This window comes from Chrysochloris asiatica, unplaced genomic scaffold (assembly GCF_000296735.1).
Source record: "Chrysochloris asiatica unplaced genomic scaffold, ChrAsi1.0 scaffold00059, whole genome shotgun sequence".
Lineage (NCBI taxonomy): Eukaryota > Metazoa > Chordata > Mammalia > Afrosoricida > Chrysochloridae > Chrysochloris > Chrysochloris asiatica.
Genome location: NW_006408577.1, coordinates 13,209,097 through 13,221,712, shown reverse-complemented (window position 1 = coordinate 13,221,712; position 12,616 = coordinate 13,209,097). Strand labels below are relative to the sequence as shown.

The 12,616-nt window shown below is 36.3% G+C and overlaps 1 protein-coding gene across 1 annotated transcript in view; it reads left to right on the top strand.

Moving 5' to 3' along the window:
- The window catches only part of COL5A2 (collagen, type V, alpha 2), a 214,197-nt gene that overhangs the window by 195,859 nt on the left and 5,722 nt on the right, over positions 1-12,616 (top strand). Inside the window, exons 47-51 of the mRNA XM_006864036.1 lie at positions 381-434; positions 4,224-4,331; positions 5,463-5,516; positions 6,488-6,595; positions 9,815-10,106. Coding sequence (XP_006864098.1) covers positions 381-434; positions 4,224-4,331; positions 5,463-5,516; positions 6,488-6,595; positions 9,815-10,106 — 616 coding nt within the window. The remainder of the gene's footprint in view (positions 1-380; positions 435-4,223; positions 4,332-5,462; positions 5,517-6,487; positions 6,596-9,814; positions 10,107-12,616) is intronic.

The window sequence follows — 12,616 nt, the reverse complement described above, 5'->3', positions numbered from 1 at the left end:
ACTTTGGTTTTCTAGCAGCAATTCAAATCCTTCAATGCTTTGATTTTTGTGATCTAAAATTATTATAAATATTAGGAAACACAATAATGTGGGTCAGATATATTTCATATTTAAACAAGTAATCTCTTACTGTAATCAACTAAGGTGATCATCACTTAGTAAAGCAAATGAATAAAATTGGCTATAGAAATGCCATGGGAGTTACAATGAACTTTGTGATTACTTGCCTGATTTTCGTCATTAGTCATAAGAGTATATACATAGATTCATATGCATATAAATAAACACCCAACAACAAATACATATTTTAACCCTATATCTATATAGTATATGCATATCATATTTTTATGCATACTTATTTTTATGAAAATTTCTTCTAGGGCTCTCGGGGTCCTATAGGACCACCTGGTCGAGCTGGGAAACGTGGCTTACCTGTAAGTTCTTAATTATATTTTAACATATATTTTCTTACATAAAATGTACTTTTAAAGAAGTACAATTTGAAATTCTTAAAATAAAGATGATGAATTCCTATGTTGTTAAGTGCCCTTGAATCGGTTCTGACTCATAGTGATCTTGTATAGGGTTTCCAAGGACCAACTGGTAGATTTGAATCACTGACCTTGTATTTTGCCGTCTAGTGCTGATCCTACAGTACCACACCAGGAGTCCCTATAACTTTGGATAAGAACATCAATTTAATATAATACTCAGAATTCCATTTTTATTTGTAAAATTGTAATATAACTTCTCTGAACTGATCTATGGATTCTTACAATAATCAATGAAGATTTTTCAGAGTAACATTTTCTCTTCTAAAATAATAAAGACAAAATACCCCTGTCTCAGAGCTGTTTTAAAGGTCACATAAAACATGGATTTGAGAACTCTTCATAAACTAAAAGTGTTATTCAAATATTATGTTTTATTTTCAACTATACTGTCCCACTCATGTTATGATGTTAGCTTTCTTTGCTATTGCTTTTAGGTTAACTGTTATTATATATGGATGACATACTGTGAATGAATTATTTCTTTCTGGGCAATCTAATAACCCATTAGTTAAATCAATATCTATATCTATGAAGAACAATTATATTCTTAAAATCATGGTAATAGTAATAAATCATATTTCTCAGCTTTGATTTAAGCTGAATAGCATGTGAAACAGAATGGTTTTCTCACCAGCTACAGAAACAATATAGTTTTGTTTTCTATGAATAAATGAAATTGAGGTTAATAATTGAACAAGATGCTTTCTGATTTGCTTATTTTCAACTATGAATCTTCGGGGTATACCAAAAAGAAAATAACTGCTATAGCTTTATGAAAAAATTCCAGTTGATTTTGATATGTGAATTTCTACTGGTATATAAAACATGTTGAAGTTAATTACAACTACTACTCTTATTATATATGCATACTTTTGACTCTTGTTGTTAAGTTCCATTTAGTCAGTTCCAACTCCTAGCAACCCTGTAGAGTTTCTGAGGCTTTTTAAAGTCTTCTGGACTAGTCACTGGAGAAGGATATCATGTTTGGTAGATTGGAGGGTCAGAGAAACAGAGGAAGAGTCCCAGCGATATGGATTGGCAAAGTGGCAGCATCAATGGGCTCAAGCGTGGCAACAATAGTGAGGTTGGCCCGGGATCAGGCAGTGTTTTGTTCCGCTGTGCATGAGGTCTCTATGAGTCGGTACCAACTCAATGACACCTAACAACAACAAGGGAGCTGAAAGTCTCATCTTTCTCCCGTGAAGCAGCTGGAGGTAATGAACCATGAGCCTTGTGGTTCGCAGTCCAGTGCTAATCATATGGGGCCTCTTCTCTCCCTTTTGACTTTGTTGTTGTTGTTAAATGCCATTGAGTAGGTTCCTACCCATAGTGACCCAGTATAGGGTTTCCAAGGAGTGGCTGGTAAGCTTAAATCATACCTTTCAGTTCAAACTGACTTCGCGGTTCAGCACCTTAGCCAAACAGCGCCACACCAGAACCCTTTTGATCATGTTGTTGTTGTTGTTTTTAAGTGCTATCGAGTCAATTCTGACCCATAGTGATCCCGTATAGGGTTTCCGAGGCTGTAAATCTTTACAGGAGCAAAAAGCCTCCTCTTTCTCCCGCAGAAAAGCCGGTAGTTTCCAACTGCTTACCTTAAGGTTCACAGCAGGATTTGTTACCACTATGCTACCAGAGCTCCTTCTTTTGAGCATAAGGACATACACATTTTTTTAAAAACGGGGGAGGCTGGGGTGTTAAGACAAGACAAATGCAAACAGAAAGCATTCAGAGAAGTATTAACCAGAGAGTCAGTTCGTCTGATGATTTTATACAGTCTCCAAAGTCAGACAGATACGGTTGCGATTTTCTTTTAGGAAAACTCTAAAATCAACAGATTGTTGTTGTTATGTGCCGTCGAGTCGGTTCCGACCCATAGCGACCCTGTACAGGGTTCCTGAGGGTGTAAATCCTTACGGGAGTAGAAAGCCTCATCTTTCTCCCACGGAGCAGCTGGTAGTTTCGAACCGCTGATGTTAAAGCTCGCAGCCCAATTCGAAACCACTACACTACCAGAGCTGATCTCAAATAGGTTAGTTTTCTGTGAACCTACGTCTGGAAGCTTGATTTGTTTTCATTCCCAAGGCCTTAAAAAAACAAAAACCTGAAGCTGAACAAATAATTTTCCCTTCTTGACTCAGATTCTGTCCCACAATACGATTTTTTAATTATTGCTTTTTCTTTTATTACTCAAATGTAGCCTTAGTGTATTTCAACATTTGTTGGTGGGAGGATAATTTAGAATTTCTTTGTGTTGTCTTTAAAGAAGTATGTCTTAATGATGACATTCTGTCTAGTTTATTCAAACAAGATTTTATCAAGTTCTTAATAAAGTCACAGCTGACATATCCAGTTAGTTTATTTGAGTATAAATACTTAAGAAGCATTTTTATTCCTAGAGGTAATATGACAAATGCATTAGCATTCATATTCTAATTAAGAATAATCTATATATGAGAGTAATATTTTACATGCATGCTATCAGCTAAATGTAATCTTTAGGAAATGTTTTAGAAAGGCTAGATTAAATTTTAAAATAATCTCATTTTATAGATAAGATTATAGATTAAATGTAAACAATTAAACCTTTGGGAAAGAACTATACATGAAACCTGTGAGAATTAGGGTTTGTCTTAGGCTGTATTCTCTAGAGAAATAAAACCTGAGAAATATAGAAATATGTGTGTGTGTGTGTAGTGTTTACAAGGAACAACATGAGTTTGAACCACCAACTATCCTTGAAAATCTTATACAGGGTCGCTATGAATGGGAGCCAACTTAACAACACCAAAAGTATATATAATATCATGGAAATGGCTCACTCAGTTGTAAAGATGGTCAATCCCAAATCTGTGGGTTAGATGTCTGGAGGCTTCTGACTCACATAACTCAGGACTGATGAACCAAGATCAGCAGGTCAGATGGCAGGCAGTCAGGTAGGTCTGGCAGATTAGAAGGCAGGCTGCTGATAACTCCCGGGATCCGCAGGTAATAGCGCAGGTCAGTGACTCAAGTTCAAAAAACCAGAGGTTGGAAGGGGAGCCAGGTACAAGATCCAGACCAACCAGAGAGCAAGCAAGCTTTGCCTGAGTGTCCCATATATTGGAAGCAGGTCACACACCAAAGGAAACTTCCTTTTAGTTGATTGGCCGCTCGTAGCCAAATTCATCATAGAGTTGGCTGCATTATATTAGATTTCATATGCGGGATAACTCATATGAGTTATCCCACATATGAGATCTAATATCTCAACTGCCAATCCACTAAGAATTCTGGTCTAGTAAAGTCAAAACAAAACCTTAACTATCACAAACTATTTGACATTGTCTTGTTTTCCCTGTTTTGTTTTGTTGTTTTCGTAAAACTAGTTAAAGCTAATTTTACAGCTTTGACTGAGTTTAGTCTCACCACTGTTCTGTTACTTGCTTTAGTTGAAAATGTTTGAATGTTCCTTCTCTGAAAGGTGTCTGGTAGACACAGTTTCCAGATTTTAGAAATTTTACTGCATATTTATGATTTTAGTGATTCTCTATCATTCTCTATAAAAAATTAAAATTCCTAGGTTTAATTCTCTTTAGATAAGTATATTAAGGCATATAAAATACAGTATTCAAAATTATAGTACATTTCAAGCAAGTAATATCCATATCATGATGACTGTATTTTAAGGGACCCCAAGGACCTCGTGGTGACAAAGGTGATCATGGAGATCGAGGTGATAGAGGTCAGAAGGGTCACCGAGGTTTCACTGGTCTTCAAGGTCTTCCTGGACCTCCTGTAAGTTATTGCTTTATCTTTTACTTTTCCTCTATATGTAATGCACAAATGTCTTGACATGAGCATCTATCTGTCTGTAAAATAGATGGAATTTGTATCTTATCTTTAAAATAATATTTTCACAGACTATCTGGATGAATGACTAATTACTTAGTTGCCCTATGGAATTGCCTACATATTATCAAGAATTTTATTGAGAAGAAATAAAGCAAGAAGATATATATATATTCCATTATTAAAAAAAAAAATGTTGTTCTGAGTTGAGTGAAGGCTTACAGTTTTGCACTTACAAATCATACACTTGAATTCATCTTATTTATTGCAATCCCCTCAATGTAACATCACTTATCCCATTTCCTTCTTGTGTGTCTTGCTTCTCGTCCTTCTTCTTTCCCCACCCTTCTGAATTTAGTACTTAGGTAATAGCTGCCTTTTTTATCTCGACTGGTTGGCCATTCTATGGTGTGTGTATCTCATTATGTGTTGTCCCCTCATATACCTATCTTGGCTGACAATTGAGCCATGGGGGTGAGTTCAGTTTCATACTTGAAGGGTGACCAAGAGCCATAGTCTTGCAGTTCCACCAATCTCTGTCTGACTAGTATGTCTGCTCTCTTTTGTGATTTTGAATTTTGTTCTACATTTTCTCCCAGTCTATTCAGGACCTTCTAATATGATCCCTTTCAGAGCAGTTGGTAGTGGTAGCCAGACACCATCTAGTTCTGGTCTCTAGGTCATGAAGACTGATGTTTCCATGGTCTATTAGTCTATTGGACTATGTATAAATGTCTTTATTTTCATCACTCTTCTTTCCTCCAGACAGAGTGAGAATGATGGTTGGTTGTACCTTAGATGGCTACTAATGAGTTTTTAAGATCCGAGTTCCCACTCACCAAAGTACGATGTAGAACACGTCTTTGTAGATTGCACTCCACTGCTCTTAAAGATGTCTTTAGTACTGTTAAAATAAAGTTAAAGCCTAATAGAATCGTGTAGCTATTTCAGAGATTGATGACATGATCAAATAGCTTAGCTGCTAAAGTCAACAACAATGTGCTTTAAGAAGCTAAGACTGACAGAATGTATAATCTAAACATTTTGGCAGCATTTAAAATTTTTCTTCCTGATTAGGGTCCAAATGGTGAACAAGGCAGTGCTGGAATCCCTGGACCCTTTGGCCCAAGAGTAAGTAACAAAAAATAAGTTACAGATATAAACAATAATGTTTTAGGTGATATATTGCTAATGCTTGACCATTATTTTAATGTTGTTGAAGTTAGCCTCTTGTTCTTTGGTGCTGGTAGCAAATATATAAAACAAACCATCCAACAATTACTTTTAAGTAGAAATAGCCTGAATTCTGACATATTAGGTCATAAATCCACATTAAATTTCTTACCTAGGGTTTGGATGTACTCATTTGTTAGTTCATTTTCTAATTCTGTGTTAAATTAAATTTCCAATAAATTTACATTCTTTTAAGATTTTGTAATAAGATCTATCATGAAGTGGAGACAGATTTTGAAACTTACTATATTTTTCCTTTGGATAATTGTGATAATTCATCAGAGGTAGTTTGTATAAGACTGATTAAGAAGCAAGTCATAAAATGAAACCTTATTTGGAGCTTATAGAAATTGTACATTTTAATTGCAAATGCTTTCTATAATAGGATATTAATGTTATGATGATCAACACATAATTATTTAAAGAAATAGAAAAATGTATTTGTTTAAATACACTATAAAATTCATAAACTTGAGAGCTGTAGTATCATAGTTACTAAAATGTGATGTGAGTCTGGGGTCTAAACACACATTTTCTTACACTGAGTTACTTGAAGCTTCAATAAAGTTTACATTATTTGTAATTTGACGAAACAGTCCCTATCAATAAAAGAAGGTGATTATTCCATTAAAATTCTTAATAGGAACTGATCTTTTTCCATGCATGAATGATGGAGGAATCTTGTTTGATTAATTTATAAACATTATGTAGCTCTGGGACTTCATTTGTTAGTCATCAGGAAAATGAGTTCAAGAAATCATTATAATAGGTTGCTAAAGACAATGGTTCTTTGATTAGACAAAGGTATTGTTAAAGTGTTGTTTTTTGTTTTCTATCGAATCTAATAAAATATTCTTTATTTTTCACAGGGTCCTCCAGGCCCAGTTGGTCCCTCAGGGAAAGAAGGAAATCCTGGGCCACTTGGGCCAATTGGTCCTCCTGGTGTGCGGGGCACTGTTGGAGAAGCAGGACCTGAGGTAAAGTCACAGGACTTTGCATGAAAGCAATGCTGTTGATTTGAATAATTTGGCTTCCATCAAAGGAATATTGCCTTCAGAGGAAGACCCATGTAGCCTGATGGACAAGAGATTTAAGGGTCCCTGAAAACAGACCAAAAAGTATCAGAAGAGCTGATCTGTATAACTATTTTAGATATTTTTTTTCAGTGTGCCTGGCTGCCCATCTACATTGTACATGTAGATAGGCTATGTTTCAAATTTTATCTATGATCACATGAGATATTAAAGAGTGTTGGCAAAGTGAAGTCATTATTATTATTTACAATAAGGAAGCAGTAAATAAAACAACAGCTTCACTAAGAGGAACCACTTATCATTCCTCAAGATACCCGTGTTCATTCTTAGCTCTTTGGGCCGGCGCACTGTAGTTCAGGTCAGATGCTGTCTTTATATCATCACTGCCTCTGAGTACCATCATGCTGCATAGGGTTCATGCATGGCTTCTGAGCCTTTTGCTCTGCCACTGTGCCTCAGAGAACCTCTGCTTGAAGGCAGAAATAACCCAGCACAAAATCTCCCAAGCCTCTGCTGGTGGGCCCTTCTAGGTCTCTGACTCTGGCTTCTATTAAATTATCCAGGTCGATGTGGTTCTCTCTCTTGATGACATACTATCTGGACTTGACCCCCCAGAGGGCATGTGTGCCTCTCACAAGAAGTTTTGTTGCATGGGGCCCACTTAGCACTCTGCCCTGCATAGGCAAGTGTTAACGTTAGCAGTTACTCCGCGGGAGAAAGATGAGGCTTTCTACTCCCATAAAGATTTACACTCTCGGAAACCCTGTACAGGGTCGCTATGGGTCGGAACCGATTCGACGGCACTTAACAACAACAACAACAATGTTAGCAGTAGAAACCTCCTGCACAGAGTTACTTAGCTCCTTGGGCTAGAAAACCCCACTGTCTTTCCAACATCGGTATGGAAACTTTCTGTTCTGAGTCTAGGAGATTCTCAGCCTAGAGACCCAGGGTCAAAAGGACATGTTCCACTCTAGACTCTTCTTGATGGTAGTGAAGTCTTTGAATCTCACTTTTGCGGTTTTGTATAAACCTAGGAGAGTGTCAAAAACAACCAGTGCCCTTGCTGAGCCACAAGGGATTCAGTCAAGCCATTCTTTGCTTAGTTAATCAAGATTGTGGTTCAGACAATCATTTTGTTGGAGTCACATGACCATAACTATAAAGATTTGTTGAACTACAATTGTAATACAGGTTATTCATAGTATATAATTGTTGTTGTTAGGTGCCATCGAGTCGTCGCTGACTCATAGCGACCTTATGCACAGCAGAACGAAACACTTGCCCGAACCTGGGCCAACCTCATTACAATTGCCACACTTGAGCCCATTGATCTGCCACTTGGCCAATCCATCTCACTGGGAGTCTTTCTCTTTTTCTCTGACCCTCTGTATCAAAGACCAAATTATTCAGGCCTTGGCTTTAAATAATCACAATGAGAGCAAATAGAAAGTAATGATTGTATTTATCATTAGTTATAAACGTGTTTCTTAGATTTAAATTACAACATAATAAATGACTGTGAGATGCAGTTATTTTGCCCTGAACATTTACAAGATTTATATGCTGCCAACTAAGGAGCATGGAATTGAAGTTTCATGGAGCGAATATCAAATTCTAATAGTACTGATCTGAGAATTATATAAAGCTGTACCCTATATTATTAGATTCTTGCTTTTCAGGTACTGGGAAACATGTTAAACATCTTCCACACCTATGTGTGCTTTTGTGTATCTGTGTGTTCATGAGTTTATGCTTTTCTTTTCTGATATTTCTTCTTTTTTTGATATTATTTACTTCTTCCCCTCCTTTCTGTATCTACTTTCTAATGGCTATACTACTAAATAAAATGTTTATTATAAACTAAATAGATCAAATAGCCTTATGTTTCCTATGGTCAAGAGGAATTTTGTTTATTTCTCTAAATGTGAATAGAGAATAGCTATAGGGCTAAAATAACCTTTTGCTTTTGTGGCTCTTAACTTATTTTGAAGATTAGTGGCTCTTGATTTAAAAAATATTGCTTGCCCTGAGATTGTTGTTGTTGTTAAGTGCCATAGCGTCGGCTCTGACTCATAGCGACCCTCTGGAGGCTTTTTGAGGAACAAGTGTTGGGTTTGAACTACCAACCTTATAGTTAGAAGGTCTAGTGTTAATCCTACAGAGCATAAAAAAATTCATGGAATCAGTCCATGAAAACCAAGTTTAGCTGCACTTTTAATAAGGAGGAAGCATTTGCCCTGAAAGTTGAAGCAGTTTATCTAAAGCCATACAGTAAGTGTCAGAGTCAGGTTTAGAATTATAGCCTCTGATTCCCACATTTTTGATCCACATGAAATGTAGGCTCTATGTCTCTCTAGGATGTTCACTTGTTCTTTCAAGTTGCCAAATTCATTTTGAGACATTGTAGAGGGAATGAATAGGATCCACTTCCCAGCTATTGCTACTTTTCCTGCTTATCTCCATGTAACGTTAATTGTTTTTGCTTGTCAACAAAGCAGAAATAGTTTTTCAAATAAAAATATTCCCATATTTTTCATTTACTTGAGAATAAAGCGAATTCTCTTGTGGGTATTTCCTTGGTATTGATGTGTAGCCTTATTGAGCCAGTAACCATAACTCTGCCTCCTCTCCTCTTCCAACTTCTGTCCATAAAGAGTTTTAAAATATTCTACCTTGTCCAAAAAAATTTTTTTTAATTTCTGGTTTGCATATTTTTCAGTCCCTAGTACCAAATTAAATGTCATAATTACATATCTTTTCTTTGTTGTCAATATTTTTTTAAGTTCATATTGCTTTAATTGATTAGTCAATGGTTTTGAAATACATGTATGTATTTTAATTTTCTCAACATAAAATATACGACATCTTCAAGGTAACCATCAGAGCAAATATTTTTGCTTTGATATTTATTCATCTCAAATGCTAAAAATATGTATTGTTTAAAATTCAGTTAGACATGATTCTTCATCTTTGGAATGTCCTAGCTTGGTACTCCAGCCCCACTGATTTATAAAGAAGATGACTCACATCTCTCTCAGTATCATCAAATTGGGATATTGAGTGGCAAGTAGTCTATGTAACAAGTCCTACCAGTACCTTAATATCCAGTAACACAAACAATGATATGAATGCATTTCTAATTTCTTTTTAATTTCTTAGGGTCCTCCTGGGGAGCCGGGTCCTCCTGGCCCTCCAGGTCCCCCCGGCCACCTTACAGCTGCTCTTGGTGATATTATGGGTCACTATGATGAGAACATGCCAGATCCACTTCCAGAGTTCACTGAAGATGAGGCAGCTCCAGATGACAAAAACAAAACTGACCCAGGAGTCCATGCTACCCTGAAGTCACTTAGTAGTCAGATTGAAACCATGCGTAGCCCTGATGGCTCTAAAAAGCACCCAGCCAGGACCTGTGATGACTTGAAGCTTTGCCATCCTACAAAGCAAAGTGGTGAGTACACAGAAGCCCACTGAGCTAGACATACCACATAAAATAGTCAACACATCACAGAGTTTATGGTTTTGTGGTAGGGACAGTGAAGTATATGAAATATTATAGGGTGAATAGTAAATATTATTACAGGGGATATATCTTCTTCATGATATAATTTCTTTTCAATTTAGATGTTTTAATTGATTGGTAAATTGTGTGGTGTCAAAACATTTTATGGTGATATAAATTTGGAAAATATTTGATTAAACAAGTAAAAATTGATGTATTTTTTTTACTTTCATGACTTTTCAGAGCTTTTAATATTCTAAAATACATGGTTGCTCAGAAGTAGAATAAAGCACCTACCATGTTTTAAGTTTATTAGAAAATTACATTCCTTTAGTATAATTTTGTGCTCTGTGAGTCATAGATTAGGGATTTCTGCTGACAGGGATATGTTATATTTGAGTTTCTATGGAATTTTGGAATCAAATAATGTTTTTATTTTTCCCCTAATCAGATGAACTATACCTAAAGTCTGCATTATTCTGTAATTTATATTAACTAAACCTGGATTAAAAAAATGTAGGAATGAGTTCCTAAATGACTGATTTTTACTTTGAAACTACATCCATGTGGATAACTAAAATTGCTAATCTTTGAAGAATAGATGAATTTTATTTCCAACATAGCATATCCCAATACTCTGTTTATTTAATTGAAATGCATTTTCAGATTATAAATTTTATAAAACATATCAGTATATTTCTGGGTTTATTTATTTACCTGTTTATTTAACTATATGTTCAGCAGCAGTTACTGCCTTGCTATAGCATGTCTCAAAAATCTCATATATGAAAAGATCAATTTTAAAAAGAATCAATGAGATGTTTATATAATATTCCAATTATAATTCACCTCATTTATGTACTTTATTCATGGTTTTGGTAATCAATTATTTAACCACATTCCACTTAAGAACTTGCTTTAAAATACCGGGTCTTTGAATTTTATGGGAACTTTGGTAGTGCAGTAGGTTAAGTGTTGAGTTGCTTACCATAAGGTTGGTTGGTGGTTCAAACCCACTAGCCACTCTGCAGGAGAAAGATGTGGCTTTCTGATTCTTTAAAGACTTACACTCTTGGGAAGCCTAGGGAGCAGTTCTGCTCTGTCATGCAGGGTTGCTATGAGTTAGAATTGACTTGATGGCAAAGGTTTTTTTATATCTATTTTGGCAAAGCCACTTATTCACTGTGGATTATTTCTTTTTGGTATAGTTTTCTTATTTATAACATAAGAATAATAGCACTTGCCGTCTATGGATGTTTTGAGTGTTAAGAATATGGTTTTACAAAGAGTTTAGAGCAGTGCCTAGCACATAGTCCAATTACCATTGAATTGATTCCAACTCGTGGAGTCTTTTTGGCACTGTTAGATAAGCACTGGAGTGCTAACCACATGGTTGGGAGTTCAAACCCTGAAGCTGCTCCTTGGAAACCCTAGACAGCAGGGGTAGGGAACGTCCAGCCCACAGGCCCTATAAGGCCAGATCTTTAGGTCTGGCCCTGCCAAGCAAGGCAACCGCAGTTCCAGCCATCACATTGCTTTTGTTGTTAAGTGCTGTCAAGTTGGTTCCAACTCATAGCAACCCTGTATAGGGTTTCTGAGGAGTAGCTACTAAGTTTGAATAACTGTCCTTGCATTTCAAACTGACCTTGAGGTCCAGCGCTTATCCTCACCATACCAGGGCTCTAGCCATCAATTAGGGGTGAGTTAATTAAATGTTTGACCAAATATAGCTGGTTAATTTTTAAGTTGATAATTTTGTATGGCCCATGAATGATGTTATGAATATCCAAATGGCCCTTGGCAGAAAAAGGTTCCCCACCCCTGCTATAGAAGGTTGCTGTGAGTCAGAACCAACTCGATGGCACTTAACAGCAACAACAAAATGAGCATCAGAAGAGAATTGTGCTACATACTTTTTCAATGACTGATATTTTGTTAGTAAATACTCAGGTTTTTCTTCCTGGGTGCCTCTTGCAGAACTTGAACACATCATCCTTTCAGTTAGCAGCTAAGTGTAGTAATCATTTAAACTCAAATGCAGACCATTTATGTTTTCCTTAAAAAATGCTATTAGGTGTCATCTAACTGAGTTGGTTCTGACTCATAGTGACCCTGCGTAAAACAGAGCAAAATACCACGTGGCCATGTACCATCCTCACACTCATTGTGGCATTCACTGTGTCTGTTCATCTCATTAAGAGTCTTTCTCTTTTCTGTGGACCCTCTACTTTACTAAGTTTGATGCCAGTCTCCAGGGACTAATCTCTCCTTATGACATGTCCAAAGTATGTGCAAAGTCTTACCATCCTTAATTCTAAGAAGCATTCTGGTTATTCCAAGTATTCTTCGAAGACCAATTTATTTGTACTTCTGCAAGTTCATGGAATATTTAACGTTCTTTATCAACACCATAGGAGCTCTGGTAGCGTAGTGGTTACGAATCGGGCTGCGAACCTTAA